This window comes from Rhinolophus ferrumequinum, chromosome X (assembly GCF_004115265.2).
Source record: "Rhinolophus ferrumequinum isolate MPI-CBG mRhiFer1 chromosome X, mRhiFer1_v1.p, whole genome shotgun sequence".
NCBI lineage: Eukaryota > Metazoa > Chordata > Mammalia > Chiroptera > Rhinolophidae > Rhinolophus > Rhinolophus ferrumequinum.
This window is the reverse complement of record NC_046284.1, coordinates 86,523,732-86,544,850: the sequence shown is the minus strand read 5'-3', so window position 1 is coordinate 86,544,850 and position 21,119 is coordinate 86,523,732. Positions and strand designations below refer to the sequence as shown.

Sequence of the window (21,119 nt, the reverse complement as noted above, 5' to 3'; positions counted from 1 at the left end):
GTCCTCGAAAAACACACTCTTCCCCAGTATCTGCCCCTCCCACAAAAAAATAAAAAATAAAAATAAAAAACCACAGTAAGATACCACTACTCAACTATAAGAATGGCTAAACTCTCTGTCCTCCAGTGTGCAAGAAGAGGTCATGCGAGCACACAGCAAGATAGCAGCATTCTGCAAGCCAGAAAGACAGCTCACCAAGAATGGAATCTTCTTGCACCTTGATCTAGGACTTTCCAGCCTCCAGAACTGTGAGAAATAGACGTCTATTCTCTAAATCCCCAGTGTATGGTATTTTGTTATAGCAGCTGGAACTAAGACAAGGTGCCTTCTGGGAGAGCAATAATGGTATTTGAAGGAGATTCAAAATGCCCACTGAAAAACAATGAACAGCTTCAGCATTGTCACCAGTGAAACAGAATCATCACAGTAAAACTGTCCCACGTCTTGCCTCATGGGCATTTAATGTCTCTTTAGGAAAGTAAAGAGAGGCCTGTGCTACTTTGGAAGGATGTGTTGCCTCACCCCAAAGTTTTAGAGGTATTTGGGCCAAACATTGAACCCTAGGAATGCAATTCTCTCCCATTCTCAGCAGACTTCAGAGCAGATTGGGTGGTTCTAGATAATAAATGGTCAAAACTTCCAGAGCTAAATAGAGCTTTAATGTAGCTTAGATTCTAGCAACACATAAATACCTCTGATAGTTCTAGGTTTTAAGTATTAAAAGCTTAAGTAAAATATTTTATTAATTTAGTTTAAAGAGAAATAAACTGATACAACTTCCTGCTTAAATAAATAAAAAAAAAATGGCTGAAGTTTTTTTTAATGGACAATTCCAAGTGCTGGTGAGGATGTAGATTAACTGGAACTCTCATACATAGCTAGTTAGACTATAAAATGGTACAGCCACATTGGAAAACAGTTTGGTAGTTTCTAATAAAATTAAATATATACTTATCGGGGTGGCCGGATGGCTCAGTTGGTTAGAGCATGAGCTCTTAACAACAAGGTTGCCGGTTCGATTCCCACATGAGACAGTGGGAAACAATGGCTTCAGCTTGGAGCTGAGCTGCCAGTGGGCGGCCGGTTGGCTCAGTGGTTGGAGCGTGGTGCTCATAACACCAAGGTCACCGGTTTGAGTCCCACATGGGCCAGTGAGCTGTGCCCCCCACAACTAGATTGAAAAACAACAACTTGACATCCTGGAAAAACACAGTATTCCCCAATATTCCCCAATTAAAAAAAAAAAATATATATATATATATTTATATATATATATTTAAAAATATAGATCTATTTATAATATATACTTATCATACAACCCAGCAATGTTTACTCTAGAGAAATTAAATCTTATCATCACACAAAATCTGTAAGCAGATGTTTATATCACCTTTCTTCATAGTCACTAATACTGGAAACCATCTAAATATTCTTCAACTTATGAATGGATAAACAAACTGTGGTATATTCATACTAAGGAATACTACTCAGAAATAAAAAATAAACTTTGGAAACATACAACAGTATGAATGAGTTTTGAATCCATTATGCAAAAGAAGCCAGGCTCAAAAAGCTTCAAAAAACCACAATTTTGCCTTTTCCAGAATGTCATTTCATTTATATGACATTCCGGAAAAGGCAAAACTATAGACACATAAGAGAGATCAGTAGTTTCCAGGGCTGGAAGTTATGGGAAGCAGTGATAACCAAGAGGTCTGAGGTAATTTTTTGTTCTATATCTTGTTTGTGGTGGTTACATGACTGTCTGCATTTGTCAAAACTCATAGAATTATTAATATAAATAAACCTCACAGAATCTGGTTACCTCACAAATGGTTTACAGGACTGTATGCATTTTTCAAAACTCATAGAATTATTAATATAAATAAACCTCACAGAATCATAAAAAATGTGAAAAATGGAGTTAAGCAGAGGTTATGGAAAATATAAAGATACAAGTTTGAATTAGAAACACGTGGCCATGTTGTTTATCTCTCTGAAAGAATAGTTTGATTACTGCATACTAGGTAATGGGGGCTAATTGTAGGTTTGTTTTATAAAGCTCATGGCAAGATAAATAGAATGTTTTAGGCAATGAAATCTGTCATTAGCATTTAAAATGAGCTAGTAAAAAGAATGGAATCAGCAAATCTAATCAGGAATAGAATAATCATAACCCAGGCATAAGAAAATATGGAACTGGTTTTAGGTGATATTATTGGGAACTGAGAAGATGAACTGAAAATGATATTTGCAAAAATGGAATAACAATAGGAATTATAGAGAGATTAATTAAAATGACCAAAAGGTTTATGAAACAAAATGTGACAAAATTTAGAAGGTGAGAAGGTTTTCTGATATGTGAGGTGATGATTCCATTTCTGGTATACTGAGGATCAAGAGAAACTCCCATGGAACCTTTCTGTGTAGCTAAATCTAGTACTAAAGTACCAATGAAAAACAGAGACCGGAGATGTCAAAATCAGAATCATGAGAATTTTAGTTATGCTAAAATGATGAATCCTTGCATGTATATGAAGAAAAGACTGATGAACAGTAGATAGGGTGCCTAGGGATGCCTCACTTATTGGGATAATGAGGAAGAGAAGGGTGGAAAACGAGCCAATAATAAATTGGATGCAAATCAGTAAGAAACAGACAGGAAATTCAATTGAAAGAAAGGGAACATGAACAAGGTCACTCATACCGTGTTTCCTCGAAAATAAGACCTAGCCAAACAATCAGCTCTAATGTGTCTTTTGGAGCAAAAATTAATACAAGACCCGGTATCATATCATATCATATCATATCATATCATATCATATCATATCATATCATATCATATCATATATCATATTATTTATATAAGACTGGGTCTTATATTAATTATTGCTCCGAAAGGCGCATTAGAGCTGATTGTCCAGCTAGGTCTTATTTTCGGGGAAACACGGTAAGAGGGACACTCAGAGACAACAACAGGTCAATAATGAAATGCTTGGGCCAGCCCAGTGGCTCAAGTGGTTGGAGCGCTGTGCTCCTAGCGCAAGGTCGCCAGTTCGATTCCCACATGGGCCAGTGAGCTGCACCCTCTACAGCTAAGATTGTGAACAACGGCTCTCCCTGGAGCTGGGCTGTCACGGGCTGCCGTGGGCTGCTGTGAGCAGCTGACTGACTACCAGCGACTGACTACCTCAACCTGGGGTGGCGGGGGCGCAAGGCTCATAATACCAGCATGGGCCAGGGAGCTGTGTCCTACACAACTAGACTGAGAAACAACGGCTTGAACCAGAGTGTGGGGGGAGGTGGAAGAAGAGGAAAAAAAAATGAAATGCTCAAACTAGGTATTGGAGAAATGCAAAATAAAAAATGAGATACCACCTTATTTCCATTGTTGGCCAAAAAATGAGAAACTTTGGTACTACTAATTGTTGGCAGAAACTCTAGGAAATCAAGAACCCTTGTGCACTTTGCTGGGAATATATATAGATTAGTACAGCCCATTGAGAATAATATGGTAATGCTCACTCAAATTCAGGATGAGACTATGCAATGATCGGGCAATCGCTCTCCTCTGTATGCATTCCTGAGACATTCTCATACTCCATCAGGGAAGATTTATGTAGAAATTTATTGTAGAGTTGTTTGTATTAGCTGGGAATTAATGACAACCCTAGTCTCCACCACTGGATGAATGGCTAAGGAAGATGTGGTGCTGGCACAATGTTGAATACCATGCAGCAATTTGAAGAAACAAAGCCAGGTGAACACACTACAATATGGACAGACCTCAGGGATGAGTTAAAAAGGGAACAGAATTAAAACACAAAGTACAATATCATTTATATATACTAAAAATACATACTCATATACCAGTACTTCAGGCTTTAAGAGAATACCACACAAATTCAAAGATCAAATACATTAGACCAGTTGCCCATGGGAGGAGGGATGTGTAATGGATATGGGGAATTGAAATAAAAGGGAAGAAAATTTAAAATACCTGAATGTACAAGGAAAGAATCTAAGTTGGGGGCGGGGGGTGAAGATGGAGTAGGAAGAACAAAAAACTCCTAGATAAGACAGGGTGGTATGTATGTGACCCAGGGTACAAGATTAGAGACAGCTCACTTGTCAAAAAGCCAAGAGAAGAAGACAATAGATGTGGCAAGGGTCATAGTTGGAGATGGCATTTAGGTATCAGAGGGGTTTATGGAAACCATCTCCAAGCAAGTCTAAAAGTTTAGAACTTCCAAGACACATTACCTGCATAGCCTTTGAAAAGTATTGCTCTCTCCTACAAAAGTGAGATTTACTTCCACGCCCCCCACCTGCCTGGGTTACACGTACACTTACTCACCTGAACAGCTCTGATGTGGGGTTTCCCCCTCCAACATCCATGGTCCCTCTCCTTGCTCCAACTTGAAGATGACCTCTGGTTTGGGAACTTGGTACCCTGTTAACAGGACATGATACAGGATTGGGTCTAGCTCAGTGGGTTTCAGGGACCTTTCAATGGCACTTCCATTTGCTCTTCAAAAAAGTAATCATATTTCACTGGGAATACAGTAATAATAATAATGCTGAAAAGGGACTGAAGAATGCAGACAAATCAAGGACGACACCATCACACACTTGAGATGTCCCGGAGCACTCAGCGGCTGAGAATGGAAATAGCCTCACTGAGGCCCCTGGCAGATGCGTAGGGCAGCTGTGCTTACCGACGGAGAGCAGGTGGCTGTAGTTCTCCAGTGTCACATCCCGGTACAGGCGTCTCTGAGCAGGTTTCAAGTGCTGCCACTCCTCCCTGCTGAAGTTTACAGTCACATCCTCGAATGACACCGAGACCTGTAACAACACAATCCTGTTCAACGTGACATGGTCAGCACTGGGCGATGGGGAGAAGATAGACAGGAAGTTGTTTGTAATGACTTTTACCATTATGTGTCCTGCAGGGATTTCCCTCAGTACCTACATTTTGCATTTTATTTTGTGAGAGAAAAAAAATTATTGAAGAATGTTGACATTCATTGTGTAATATATTCATTCATTTATTCATTCATTCTTGTAAAAATTATTTCTTTTTATTTCAGTTATAGTTGACATTCAATATTATTTTATATTAGTTTCAGGTGTACAACATAGTGGTTAGACATTTGTACAATTTATGCAGTGGTCTCCCAATTAGCCTACTACCACCTGGCATTATACATAGTTGTTACAATATTATTAACAATATTCTCTATGCTGTACTTTACATCCCCATGACTACTTTGTAACTACCAATTTTGTTTCTTAATCCCTTCGCCTTTTTCACCCCCAGTTCCCCAACCCCACTCCCATCTCGCATCAGTTTGTTCTCTGTATCTATGGGTCTTTTTCTGTTCTGTTTGTTCATTTATTTTGTTCTTTAGATTCACAGATGACATCATATGGTATTTGTCTTTCTTGGTCTGACTTATTTCACTTAGCATTATAACTTCAAGACCCATCCATGTTGTCACAAATGGTCCTATTTCATCTTTTCTTACCGCCGAATAGTATTCCATTGTGTATATATGCCACAACTTCTTTTTTTTTTTTTAAGTTTATTGGGGTGACAATTCTTACTAATGTTACATAGATTTCAGGTGTACAATTCTGTAATACATCATCTATGTATCACATTGTGTGTTCACCACCCAGAGTCAGTTCTCCTTCCATCACCATATATTTGATCCCCCTTACCCTCATCTCCCACACCCCTCCCCCCTTAACCTCTGGTAACCACTAAACTATTATCTGTCTCTATGAGTTTCTGTTTCTCATTTGTTTTTGTTGTTTTTTTGTTGTTTTTGGTTTATATACCACATATCAGTGAAATCATATGGTTCTCTGCTTTTTGTCTGACTTATTTCGCTTAGCATTATAATCTCAAGATCCATCCATATTGTCACAAATGGTCCTATATCATCTTTTCTTACCGCCGAATACTATTCCATTGTGTATATATACCACAACTTCTTTATCCATTCATCTATCGAAGGACATTTTGGTTGTTTCCATGTCTTGGCCACCGTAAATAAAGCTTCAATGAACATTGGAGCACATATGTCTTTATGGATAAATGTTTTCAAATATTTTGGGTAGATACCCAGGAGAAGGATTGCTGGGTCATATAGTAATTCCATTTGTAATTTTTTGAGGAACCTCCACACTGCCTTCCATAGCGGCTGCACCAGTCTGCATTCCCACCAACAGTGTATGAGGGTTCCTTTTTCTCCACAGCCTCTCCAACACTTGTTACTATTTGTCTTCGTGATAGTCATTGTAACTGGGGTGAGGTGATAATCTCATTGTGGTTTTTACTTGCATTTCTCTGATGATTAGTGATGTTGAGTATTTTTTCATATGTCTATTTGCCATTTGTATGTCCTCTTTGGAGAAATGTCTCTTCAGGTCGTCTGCCCATTTTTCAATTGGGTTGTTTGGTTTTTTGTTGTTGAGTTGCATGAGTTCCTTGTATACTTTGGATATTAGCCCCTTATCGGAGGCACTGTTTGCAAAAATCTTCTCCCATTCAGTTGGTTGCCTGTTTATTTTGTCGATGGTTTCTTTTGCTGTGCAGAAGCTTTTAAGTTTCATATAGTCCCATTCATTTATTTTAGCTTTTACTTCCCTTGCCTTTGGAGTCGAATTCATAAAATGCTCTTTGAACCCAAGGTCCATAAGTTTAGTACCTATGTTTTCTTCTATGCAGTTTATTGTGTCAGGTCTTATGCTTAAGTCTTTGATGCATTTTGAATTAATTTTGGTACATGGTGACAGATAGCAGTCCAGTTTCATTCTTTTGCACGTGGCTTTCCAATTCTGCCAGCACCATTTATTGAAGAGGCTGTCTTTTCTCCATTGTATGTCTTTTGCTTCTTTGTCAAAAGTTATCTGTCCATATTTATGTGGTTTTATTTCTGTGTTCTCAATTCTATTCCATTGGTCTATGTGTCTGTTTTTCTGCCAATACCATGCTTTTTTGATTATTGTTGCCTTGTACTACAAGCTAAAGTCAGGGAGTGTGATACCTTCAGCATTGTTCTTTTTTCTTAAGATTGCTTTGGCTATTCGGGGTCTTTTGTGATTCCAAACAAATCTGATGATTTTTTGTTCTATTTCTCTAAAAAATGCCATTGGGATTTTGATGGGGATCGCATTAAATCTGTGTATTGCTTTGGGTAATATGGCCATTTTAACTATGTTGATTCTTCCAATCCATGAGCACGGAATGCCGTTCCATTTCTTTGTGTCTTCTTCAATTTCTTTTAAAAATGTCTGATGTTTTTCAGCATATAGGTGTTTTACATCCTTGGTTAAGTTTATTCCTAAGTATTTTATTCTTTTTGCTGCAATTGCAAAAGGGATTTTTTAAAATTTCTTTTTCTGAGATTTCATTGTTAGTATATAGGAATGCAATGGACTTTTGTACGTTGATTTTGTAGCCAGCAACTTTACTGTATTCATTGATTGTTTCTAATAGCTTTTTGGTGGAGTCTGTCGGGTTTTCTATATATAGCATCATGTCATCTGCAAAGAGTGACAATTTAACTTCTTCATTCCCAATGTGGATGCCTTTTATTTCTTTGTCTTGCCGGATTGCTCTGACGAGGACTTCCAACATTATTTTGAAAAGCAGAGGTGACAGGGGACAGTCCTGTCGTGTTCCTGAATGTAGAACAAAGGGCTTCAGTTTTTCATCGTTAATTATGAGATTAGCTGAGTGTTTGTCATATATGGACTGTATTATTTTAAGGTATTTTCCTTCTATACCTATTTTATTAAGTGTTTTAATCATAAATGGATGTTGTATCTTGTCAAATGCTTTTTCTGCATCAATTGATATAATCATATGATTTTTGTCCTTTATTTTGTTTATGTGATGTATCACATTGATGGATTTGCAGAGGTTGAACCATCCTTGTGCCCCTGGGATGGACCCAACTTGGTTGTGATGAATAATCTTTTTAATGCATTGTTGCATTAGATTTGCTAGAATTTTGTTTAGGATATTTGCATCTGTATTCATCAGAGATATTGGTCTGTAGTTCTAATTTTGGTGTCATCCTTACCAGGTTTTGATATCAGGGTAATGTTGGCCTCATAAAATGAGTTAGGGAGTACTGTCTCTTCTTCAATTTTTTGGAAGAGTATGAGCAGGACTGGTATTAGATCCTCTTTGAAGGTTTGGTAGAATTCACTAGTGAAGCCATCTGGTCCTGGACTTTTGCTTTTGGGAAGGTTTTGGATAACTGATTCAATTTCGTTACTGGTGATCGGTCTATTTAGATTTTCCAGTTATTCATGGTTCAGCCTAGGAAGGCTATATGTTTCTAAGAACTTGTCCATTTCTTCTAGGTTATTGAATTTGGTGGCATATAGTCCTTCATAGTATTCTTGGATGATCCTTTGTATTTCTGTGACATCTGTGATAACTTCCCCTTTTTCATTTCTGATTTTATTAGTGTCTTTTCACTTTTTATCTTAGTCAGTCTAGCCAATGGTTTGTCAATTTTGTTAATCTTTTCAAAGAACCAGCTCTTTGTCACATTAAATTTCTCTATTGTCTTTTTGTTCTCTATTTCATTTAGTTCTGCTCTGATTTTTATTATTTCCTTTCTTCTGCTGACCCTCGGTTTCATTTGTTCTTCTTTTTCTAGTTCTTTAAGGTGTAACCTGAGGTTATTTGGGATTTTTCTTGTTTCTTGAGATAGGCCTGTAATGATATAAATTTCCCTCTTAAAACTGCTTTTGCTGCATCCCAAAATTTTGGTAGGATGTATTTTCATTGTCATTTGTTTCTATGTATCTTTTGATCTCTCCTCTAATTTCTTCTTTGACCCAGTCATTCTTTAAAAGTATGTTGTTTAATCTCCATGTATTTGTGTTTTTTCCAGCTTTCTTTTTGCAGTTTATCTCCAATTTCAGAGCCTTGTGATCAGAGAGTATGCTTTGTATGATTTCAATCTTCTTAAATTTGCTGAGGCTGGTTTTATGTCCCAATTTATGGTCTATCCTTGAGAATGTTCCATGTACACTAGAAAACAATGTATAGTCTGATGTTTTAGGATGAAGTGCTCTGTAAATGTCAATTATGTCCATTTCATCTAATGTGTCATTTAGGGCTGCTATTTCATGATTTACTTTCTGTTTGGATGATCTATCCATAGTTGTCAATGATGTATTTAAGTCCCCTAGTATAATTGTGTTTTGGACAATTTCTCCCTTTAGTTCTGTTAGTAGTTGCTTGGTATATTTCGGTGCTCCCTGATTGGGGGCATAAATATTGATGACTGTTATGTCTTCTTGTTGTATAGTCCCCTTTACCTTTATCAAGTGTCCATCTTTGTCTCTTGTTACCTTTTTCGCCCTGAAGTTTGTTTCATCTGATATGAGTATAGCTATACCTGATTTTCTCTGGATACCATTTGCTTGGAGTGTCAATTTCCACCCTTTCACTTTGAGTCTATGCTTGTCCTTGTAGCTGAGATGTGTCTCTTGGAGACAGCATATGGTTGGGTTTAGTTTTTTGATCCAATCTCCTACTCTGTGCCTTTTTATTGGTGAGTTCAGTCCATTTATATTTAGGGTGATTATTGATATGTGAGGATTTCCTATCATTCTATCTTTAGTTTTCTTGTAAGACTGTGTCTCCATTGTTTCTTTGCCTTTTTGTTGTTGTCTATTATTTCTGTGTGGTGGTATTCTATGATTTGTCTCTGTTTCTTCTTTTATTACAGTATATATTTCAGTTCTAGATTTTTTTTTGAGTGGTTACCATTAAGTTTATGTAAAAGAAAGTTTGATATTTAGAGTATTCCATTTTCTTCAGCATGCTTACTTTCTCCATTTCCATATTCCGGTTCAGGCCTTTACTCTCCCCCTTTTTATGTTTCAGTTGCCACAAATTGTCCCTGTTGATGTTGGTCGAATAGCCTCGTTTAGTATTTCTTGTAGTGCAGGTCGTGTATTAGAAAATTCCCTCAGCTTCTGTATGTCTGGAAAAGTCTTTATTCCTCCTTCATATCTAAAGGATATCTTTGCTGGATATATTATTTTGGCTCACAGTTTCTCTCTTTCAATAGTTTGAATATTTGGTTCCACTCCCTCCTGGCTTGTAGAGTTTCTGCTGAAAAATCTGATGATAATCTAATGGGCTTTCCTTTGTAAGGTTTCTGTCTTTTCCCTGGCTGCCTTGAGGATTCTTTCTTTGTCGTTGATTTTTCACACCTTCAATACAATGTGCCTTGGAGAAGTCCTGTTGCAGTTGAGGTAATTAGGTGTTCTATTTGCTTCTTGGATTCAAGGATCCAGTTCTTTCCACAAGTTTGGGAAGTTCTTATCGATTATTTGTTTGAATATACTCTCTGTTCCCATCTCTCTTCTCCTTCTGGTATGCCCATTATTCTTATATTGCTTTCTGATGGAGTCAGAAAGTTTTGTAGAGTTCTTTCATTTCTTTTAAGTCTAAAGTCTCTTTCTCCATCCATCCGTGTAATTTCCAGGTTTCTATCTTCGATGTCACTGATTCTTTCCTCCATCTGGTCAACTCTACTACCTAAGCTGGCTATTTCATTCTTCATTTCTTCTATTGAGTTCTTAATCTCCAAAAATTCTATTTGGTTCTTTTTCAAAATTTCAATCTCTTTCATAAAATGTTCATGTCGTTCTTTGATTGTGTTTCTGAGTTCATTAAACTGCCCTTCTGTGTTTTCGTGCATCTCACTGAGATTTTTCAGAACTGCAATCTTGAATTCTCTGTCATTTAAATCACACATTTCCATATCTTTAAGTTCATTTTCTGGAGAGTTTTCACTTTCTTTCTGAGTTGTCTTGTTGCTTTGGTTATTCATGGCAATTAATGATTTATTATTTCTCTTCCTAGACATCTACAGGAGTGGGTTGTGTAACAGGTTGATAGGAAGAGGTCTTTCTTTTGTTTTCCAGTACTTGTTGGTAGAATGTTTTATTTTCTCTCCAACTGCAGTCTTTTTTTCTCTCTCACACTGTAGTATTATGTTTTCTCTGCACTATTCTAGCTTCTCACACAATGTGGGGATTCCCCGGAAAGTGGGCTTCTCCTCTGTTAACAGTTCACCTGGGTCATAGAGCACCACGTCCCTGTGGGGATGCGGAGAGCTTTTGAAGTTCCAAAACTCTTCCTGCACCAGATTCAGAGCCTGTGTGTTTCAGCAATCTGTTTACTCCTGCAGGGATCTGCCCAGATAGGTGGGGACAGCATATATTTTTTGGATTTAGTGTTTCGAATTTCTTTGAGTAAATACCCAGAAGTGGAATTGCTGGGTCATAAGGTAGCTCTGTTTTTAATTTTGTGAGGAATCTCCAAAAACCATTTTCCATAGTGGCTGCACCAATCTGCAATCCCACCCCTAGTGCACGAGGGTTCCCTTTTCTCCACATCCTCACCAACACGTGTTTGTTTTGATGATGGCCATCCAGACAGGTGTGAGGTGTTATCTCATTGTGGTTTTTATTTGCATTTCTCTGATGATTAGTGACATTGAGCATCTTTTCATATGTCTATTGGCCATCTGTATGTCTTCTTTAGAGAAATGTCTATTTAGTTTTTCTGCCCATTTTTTAATTGGATTGGTTGGTTTTTATTTATTTATTGTTTTGGTGTTGAGTTGTATGAGTTCTTTATAAATTTTGGATATTAACCCCTTATGAGATGTATCATTGGCAATACAGCTTCTCATTTAGTACTGGCTGTCTTTTCATTTTGTTGATGGTTTCCTTTGTTGTGCAAAAACTTTTTAGCTTGATATACTTCCATTTGTTCATTTTTTATTTTGTTTCCATTGCCCAAGGAGATATATCAGTAAAAAAACTATTACTAAGGGCAATGTCGGAGAGTTTACTGCCTATATTTTTTCTAAGAGTTTTATGGCTTCAGGTCTTCCATTTAAGTCTTTAATCCATTTTGAGTTTATTCATGTATATGGAGTAAGAAGGTTTGCCAGTTTCATTTGTTTGCATGTATCTGTCCAGTTTTCCCAGCACCATTTATTGAATACAGTGTCTTTACTCCATTATATATTCTTGCCTCCTTTGTCATAGATTAAATGACCATATAGGTGTGTGTTTATTTCTGGGTTCTCTATTCTGTTCCATTGATCTATGTGTCTGTTTTAATGCCAGTACCATGCTGTTTTGATTACTATAGCCTTGTAGTATACATTGATATCGGGTAGCATGATACCACCAATTTTGTTCTTTTTTTCGCAATATTGCTGTGGCCACTCGGGGTCTTTTGTGGTTCCATGTAAATTTTAAGATTATTTGTTCTACTTCTGTGAAAAATGACACTGGTATTTTGATAGGGATTGCACTGCATGTATAGACTACTTTGAGTACAGTCATTCTTTTTCCAAAAATGAAGATTAAGATTGGCTCTGTTTAAATCCTCTATTTAATGTAGGAACAAGATACAATAAATTTACTGATTGATTTTGTGCTTGGAAATGGTGATAGAATTGAATAAAATATAGAACAACCACCATAGGAAGACACAAAGGATGCTAAAAGGCATTTGGAAAAAATGAATGGGGGGGGAGGCAAAACAATAAAGACTTTAAAAATAATACAGACAATACCTTCATGATCTTGAATTAGGAAAATAATTCTCAAACGGGAAGCAAAAAACATTAACATAAAGAAAAAGATTGGTAAGTCTGTCTACAATAAAGTTCAAAACTTCTGTTAATTTAAAAGACAGCATTATAAGACAAAAAAGGAAAGCCACAGAATAGAAGACACTACAACACCTATTATGGACAAAGGCTCGTATTTAGAGAGCTGATAACTCTTATATACCAATAGGAAGAAAAGAGACCACCTAGTAGAAAATTGGGCAAAGGATTTGAACAGGCATTTTACAAAAGCAGAGATCCAAAGTTTTCAAAAGACAAATGAAAAGGGCTTAAACTTCTTAGTAACCAGGGAGTGCAAATTCAAACCACAATTAGATACGACTACACAACCCGTAGAATGTCTTCAAGGAAAAAGGCTGATAATATGAAGTGATGAAGAGAATATGGTGCAATGAGAACTCTCACATGGCTGATGGCAGTGTAAATTGGTACAGCCACATTGGAAAGCATTTTGGCTTTATCTGGTAATGCTGAAGACATGCATACACTAGGATACAATGATTCCACTCATGGAAATACACCCAATTGACATATATGCACATGTGCTACAGGAGTCATGTTCAAAAATATTTACAGCAGCATTATTCAAAATGTGTGTAATAGTTCATGATAAAAAGTAAAAATTAATAGTAATTAAAAAATCACTGATCAGGGGGTGGCCGGTTAGCTCAGTTAGTTACAGCGTGGTGCTGGTAGCACCAAGTTTGACAGTTCAATCCCTGCATGGGCCACTGTGAGCTGCGCCCTCCTTAAAAAAAAAATAATAAAAAATTAATAAATAAAAAAATCAGTGACCAGTATAACAGTAATAGTATCTACTATTTTTTTGTGGAAAAATATTAAGGATATTTTTTAGTTGTTTCTATTTGCATAATCTCTAAGCATATACCCCACCTACCCACATACCCACAAACTAATTAGGACTGGTTTTCTGTGCTAGGGAGACTTGGAGAGTTCGGAGAGAGAACCAACTGAATGTACTACCCTGTTCAAAAAATTAAGTTAAAAATTACCAGTGGTAATTGAAAAATAAATTTAAAAAAAAATTACCAATGGGACTGAAATGGAATACGCATGATTCTCCCTTGCTCCAACTTGCTAAGAACAGCTACAAACTCTGGACGTTATATGTAAAACAAAGATAAGAAGACTCTCTCAGTTGGAGAGAAGAAGGCAAAGTAGTTAGGGACCTCAGAACCTGAGGAATGATACAGCAGTGATTTCCCTGAGTTTTCTTTTGCCCCATATATCCTGGACTAGGTACTGGGGAGGCTGGAAAACCAGAATGCCATTGGCACAGACAAAAACTTCCCCCAAGAAAGCCTGCCCTCTCTTGCCAAAGTACCAGGAAAGCGTCAATGTAGCAAGACATAAAAATTGAGATAACTGCCCTACTCCAGCCAAGATCACAGGAAAAACTGTGGTTTCCCAGCCTCATTTCTATCAGCAAAGGCTGAGTGGGGAGTCTAGATTTTCATCCCTGCCTGAGGGTAATGAGGGCCCTCCCCATAGTGTCAGTTTGGACTACATGGGGATCTCGAACTTCCACCCTCATCCAGTGACAAGATATCCTTCCGTCTCCTGACCAGGGTAGTGAAAGAAGCAGTATGGGGGAGAGCCTGACCTTCTACCATCAGTCAGCAGCAACAAGGTGCTCATCCCCCTCTGGGGGATCAAAGAAGGCCAAGTGGAGAACCTGAACTTCCACCTCTACCTGGCAATAAGGAGGAGATTCTCCTTTTCTAGCAAAACAGAGACAGAGGAGGCCAGCTAAACACAAGATTCAAGTAATATCCTGAGTCCCCTACTTCCCAAAATGTCCAGGACATAATTGAAAATCGGGTATCATAGGAAAAGCAGGAAAACCTTAACTTGAATGAGAAAAGACAATCAACAGACACCAACACTGAGATGACACAGATTTTAGAATTATCTGACAAGATTTTAAAAGTAGCCATCATAAAAATGCTTCAATATACTTAAAAGAAATGCAAAAATAGAATGTCTCAGCAAAGAAATAGAAGATATAAAAAGAACTGAATGAAAATTTTAGAATTTAAAAATACAGTAGTGAGAATTTTAAAACTCTGGATAAGCTCAATAGCAGAATAGAGAGGACAGAGGAAAGATTCAGAGAACTTGATAATAGAACTAATCCAATAGAAGTAATCCAAGCTGAACAACAGAAACAAAATTGGGGGGAAAATGAGCAGAGTCTCAGGGACCTGTGAAACTATAACAAATGATCTGGCATTTGTGTCATCAAAGTCCCAGGAGATGAGAAAGAATATGGGGCTGAAAAAGAATTTGAAGAAATTATGACTGAAAATTTCTCAAATTTAGCAAAAGGTATTCAAGAAGCTGAGCAAACCCCACAGGGATAAATAAAAGAAATCTACAAGACACACTATAGTCAAACCTCAGGAAACTAAGGACAGGAAAAATCTTGAAATCAGCAAGAGAGAAATGACACCTTACCTACAGGGAAAAAACAACTAAAGTGACAGAGGATTGCTCATCAGAAATCATGGAGGTGACCAGGAAGTGGCACAACGTTTTTCAAGTGCTGAAAGAAAAGAACTGTCAACCTTGAATGCTATATCTGATGAAATTATCCTTCAGAAATGAAGAGGTAATGGCTAATAAACACATGAAAAGATGCTTGACATCATTAATTATCAGGGAAATACAAATCAAAACTACGAGATACCACCTCACATCCACTAAGATGGCTAGAATAAAAAAAGTCAGATAATAACAAGTGTAGAAGATCTGGAGAAATTGGAACCTGCACACACTGCTGGTGGGAATGTAAAATGGTGCAGCTGCTTTGGAAAACAGTCTAGAAGTTCTTCAAACGATTAAACATGAGTTATCATTTGACCCATCAATTCTACTCCTAGGTATATATATACTGAAGATTAATGAAAATATATGTCTACATAAAAACGTGTATACAAATGTTTATAGCAGCATTACTCATAATATTCAAAAGGTGGAAACAGCCCAAATGTATATCAGCTGACAAATGGATAAATCAAATGTGGTATATTTGTACAATGGAATATTATTCCACCATAAAGAGAAATGAAGTACTAATACATGCTACAACATGAATGAACCTTGAAAACATGCTGAGTGAAAGAAGCCAGACACACAGACCATACATTATATGATTCCATTTATATGAAATGTCCAGAATAGTGAAGTCTATACAGACAGAAAGTAGATTAGAAGTTATGTAGGGATGGGGGAGGCAGGAAGGGGGGAAAGCAGGGTAGGGGAGTGATGACTAAGGATATGGGGTTTCTTTCAAGGTGATGAAAATGTTCTGCAATTGATTGTGGCGACGGTTACACATAGCTATAAATATACAAAAAAAAAAAACCAAAAAACAAAAAAAACACCCGCATTGAATTGTACACTTTGGGCAAACTGTCCCCATCTTTTTGAGCACCTCATTACTTTCCAGCACAATGAGTTCTTCCTGACCATTTTGTAGTTTCTCTGTTCTAACCCTGGAGTCAGTCATTTCTCCACTAATAGGAACAAAAAGCCCTAGTTCTTATCAGTGATGGCAAATCAAATGTGCTTATTGTACTTGGCACATCATTTTGCTTTCATCGTCAAAGTGAGGAATGTTTTCCCATACAATAAAATACCAACTAATCAATGTAGAAGAAATGGTGGAATTAGAAAAATACTGTTAGGGAAACAGCAAGTAATTAATTGTTACAGGGAAGAATCATCGCTGGATGCTAAACTCAGTGGACAAAAGAATGAGAAATAGTCAAATACGTGGTGATGAAAGGAGAACTGACTCTGGGTGGTGAACACACAATGGGATTTATAGACGATGTAATACAGAATTGTACACCTAAAATCTATGTAACTTTACTAACAATTGTCACCCCAATAAACTTTAATTAAAAAATAAAGAATGAGAAATAGGGTATTTCTATAGTCTCAAAGAATCTCCCCACAAAAGAGTTATTAATTACAAATGGAAAGATAGTAACTTCACAGTATCTGACAGACAAATGGAAAGATAGTAACTTCACAGTATCTGACAGACAGCATCTTAGCCAGGTGATCAAAGTTAATATGATCGATAAAGGACAAATTGATATTCAATTTGTTAAGAGCTACTGAGAACAACACAGCATCATTTCTGTGATATTCCTGACAAAAATGAATAACCTGAATCTAATTATGAGGAAGCAAGAAATAAACTCAAATTGAGGGATATTCTTCAAAACTGTCAGTGTCATGAAAATCAAGGAAAGGCTAAGGAACTATTCCAGATTAAAGACTAAAGGGACATGACAACTAAACACAATACATGAACCTGAATTGGATCCTGGATGGGGGGGGAATGCTATAAAGGACATTATTAATAATCAAAACAGCATGGTATTGGCAGAAAAACGGACACGTAGACCAATGGAATAGAACTGAGAACTCAGAAATAAAGCCACATAAATATGGACAGATAACTTTTGACAAAGAAGCAAAAGACATACAATGGAGAAAAGGCAGCCTCTTCAATAAATGGTGCTGGCAGAATTGGAAAGCCACGTGCAAAAGAATGAAACTGGACTGCTGTCACCATGTACCAAAATTAATTCAAAATGCATCAAAGACTTAAGCATAAGACCTGATACAATAAACTGCATAGAAGAAAACATAGGTACTAAACTTATGGACTTGGGTTCAAAGAGCATTTCATTAATTTGACTCCAAAGGCAAGGGAAGTAAAAGCTAAAATAAATGAATGGGACTATATCAAACTTAAAAGCTTCTGCACAGCAAAAGAAACCATCGACAAAATAAACAGGCAACCAACTGAATGGGAGAAGATTTTTGCAAACAGTGCCTCCGATAAGGGGCTAATATCCAAAATATACAAGGAACTCATGCAACTCAAAAACAAAAAATCAACCCAATTAAAAAATGGGCAGAGGACCTGAAGAGACATTTCTCCAAAGAGGACATACAAATGGCAAATAGACATATGAAAAAATACTCAACATCACTAATCATCAGAGAAATGCAAATAAAAACCACAATGAGATATCACCTCACCCCAGTCAGAATGGCTATCATCAACAAGACAAATAGTAACAAGTGTTGGAGAGGCTGTGGAGAAAAAGGAACCCTCATACACTGTTGGTGGGAATGCAGACTGGTGCAGCCGCTATGGAAGGCAGTGTGGAGGTTCCTCAAAAAATTACGAATAGAATTACCATATGACCCAGCAATCCCTCTCCTGGGTATCTACCCAAAAAATCTGAAAACATCTACACATAAAGACACGTGTGCTCCAATGTTCATTGCAGCTTTGTTTACGGTGGCCAAGACATGGAAACTACCAAAATGTCCTTCAATAGATGAATGGATAAAGAAGTTGTGGTATATATACACAATGGAATACTATTCAGCGGTAAGAAAAGATGATATAGGACCATTTGTGACAACATGGATGGATCTTGAGAGTATAATGCTAAGCGAAATAAGTCAGACAGAAAAAGCAGAGAACCATATGATTTCACTGATATGTGGTATATAAACCAAAAACAACAAAAGAACCAGACAAATGAGAAACAAAAACTCATAGATACAGACAATAGTTTAGTGGTTACCAGAGTGTAAGGGGGTGGGGGTGGGAGATGAGGGTAAGGGGGATCAAATATATGGTGATGGAAGGAGAACTGACTCTGGGTGGTGAACATACAATGTAATTTATAGATGATGTAATACAGAATTGTACACCTGAAATCTATGTAAGTTTACTAACAATTGTCACCCCAATAAATTTAAAAAAATTGTAATAATACTCAATAGATTTTGATAACAAAAGATGAATACAAGTCACGTTTGACTTCTGCAATTACAAGAGCTGCTCAAAGTGGTTACCATCAACATACAGACACTTCTGATTATGGCGAACTACTGCTTGAGCAACGTTGACCAAAGTGTCCACTTGTATACATTTTTTGGCACCTCCCCCTGTATATACCTGCTGGTATATACAATGGAACATTACTCAGACATAAAAATAATGAAATGTTGCCATCTACAACAACATGGATGAATGTGGAGGGTATTGCGCTGAGTGGAGTATGTCAGAGAAAGACAAATGTCATATGATTTCACTTATATGTGGAATCTAAAGTACAAATTAAATGAACAAACAATGCAGAAACAAACTCATAGATACAAAGAACATTTGGTTGCCAGCTGAAAAGGGAGTTGGGTGGGTGAAGAAGGGGAGGGGATTAAGAAGTACAAATTGGTAGTTACAAAATAGTCACAGGGATGTAAAGTATAGTATAAGGAATATAGTTAATAATATTGTAATAACTATGTATGGTGTCGGACGGGTACTAGATTTATCAGGGTGATCACTTTATAGGTTATATAAATGTATAATCACTATGCTGTACACCTGAATCTAATATAATATTGTATCGCAACTGTAATTGAAAAAAAAAGAATCAAAACTTTAAAACTCTTAGTAGAAAATACAGGTGAATATTCATTTAGGCCTGAGGTAGGTGAAGATTTCCTAAAAAAGAAAAAAAAATGCACTAAGTATCAAAGAAAAGATCTAATGGCTTGATCATGAGTAAATGAGGACCCTTTAATCATTGAAAGACCCTTTGGCGTTGTGGATCCTTGGTTGCTCACCTCTGGACAGTGAGTGTTCAAGAATGTAGAACAGGCAGGGAACTAACAGTATCTGCTCCACTACTAGCAGCTCCCGGAACAGGCAGATCTGAAAGCACTGGGCTATGTCCGGCACTTCTCCACTCACCAGCTCCCCTGAGCACAGCCCCGAGGGCTGCTGAGAGCAGGACCTCCACCTGTGCCCCTAAAAATACACCTGACCTGTCCTCCCACTTCATAACCTAAGGGCGCTCATCCAAGGAGAAGCCTGGGGGTCAGGCTTGAGGCAAGCTCTCATTCCGCCTGCCCATCCTCCTGACCCTTGCCCTCTTCTAGTTACCCCAGGACAGACCAGCAGGTGTGTGGGAGACACAAGGAAGAGCCTCAGGGAGCAGGGGCGGAGTGGCTATTTACCAGCCAGTATGGAAGAACGAAAATATGTAACACCTGACATTGTTAAACATTTTAACAAGTACTGCTGCTTACCTGTTTGCTGACAGCCCAAGCTGGTAGCAAAAGACCACCCTCGCCTGTCTCTCCCTCCCTGGGAGTCACTAAGACCACATTCGCAGGGAAAGTATACAAAGACTACACAAGGCATTATGAGCGTTAACAGATGCAAGATGAATACAGACAAGATACACTGCCCGCAGAAGCCCCTTTTTGATTCCTTTCTCCACCAAAACAGAATTTTTGGACCCCACCCTGGCTGGGAAGGCAAACAAGTATGTGGGGTGACAGAGAAGGACTTTGGAGCTAGAGATCTGGGTACAAAGTTGCTAACACGGAGTCACCCAGATTCCAGCCTCACCTGCCACATATGAAAAGATTTGATTGTCTGGGCTGTTTCTACCATGGAGAATGACAAGCGTCTCTAAGCACCATCAGGACCCCTACAAGGAGCTCCTCATGCTGGGTGAGGATCCCCACTCCAGCTCTCCATGGCTTCTAGTGAATCACACAGCAATGTCTTCCTTCAGGGTCATCTCAGTCCCAGCATATGAGGTCTGACAATTAAGTTCGCGAACTGGCCACCGTGCGCTTACATGGGCAGCGCTGTACAAACAGCTCAGTAAGGTTTCATAACCTTGGTATATCAGTGTCTCACAGCTGTGTTCCTGTCGACATGGTGGTGTCTTGCTGAGAGACATTCATTAATGTCGTTGTGTGTTTTTGTGTGCCTTTGGCCCTGGGGTAAGAATAAAATGGCAACCACTACATATCAATCAACAATGACTTTCAATGTAAATGGATTAAATGTTCTAACTAAAAATACACTATGGCTGAAAGGATAGAAAACAAAACCCTTTCATATGCTTCCTACAAGAGACTCACTTCAGATCGAAAGACACACACAGATTGAAAGTAAAGTATGGAAAAAGTTATTTCATGAAAATGGAAATGAAAAATAAAAGCTGGGGTAGCAATATCCCACTTCTGGGTATTTCTCCAAAGAAACCAAAAACACTACTTCGAGGGGAGGAGTGCATCCATATGTTCATTGCAGCATTGTTTCCAATGGCCGGGATGTGGAAGCAGCCTGGGTGTCCCTCGGTGGAAGAATGGAAATAAAGAGGAGATGGTACACATATGATTATACAACAGATTACTGTTCGGCCAGGGAAGGGAATGGGTGCTTGCCATCTGCAGCGGCATGGATGGACCTGGGGGGTACTGTGCTGAGTGGAGTACGTCAGACAGAGAAAGACAGATGCAATGTGATTCCCCTTATATGTGGAATGTAAAGAACAA

At 37.9% G+C, this 21,119-nt stretch overlaps 1 protein-coding gene across 2 annotated transcripts in view; it reads right to left on the bottom strand.

The window, feature by feature from the left end:
- Positions 1 to 21,119, bottom strand: part of ZNF41 (zinc finger protein 41) — a 50,633-nt gene that overhangs the window by 8,651 nt on the left and 20,863 nt on the right. For both annotated transcript variants that reach the window (XM_033119178.1, XM_033119169.1), the window contains 2 exons: positions 4,719 to 4,845; positions 4,358 to 4,453 (listed from right to left, as the gene is read on the bottom strand). In XM_033119178.1, coding sequence (XP_032975069.1) covers positions 4,358 to 4,394 — 37 coding nt within the window. In that variant the 5' untranslated portion in view covers positions 4,395 to 4,453; positions 4,719 to 4,845. The remainder of the gene's footprint in view (positions 1 to 4,357; positions 4,454 to 4,718; positions 4,846 to 21,119) is intronic.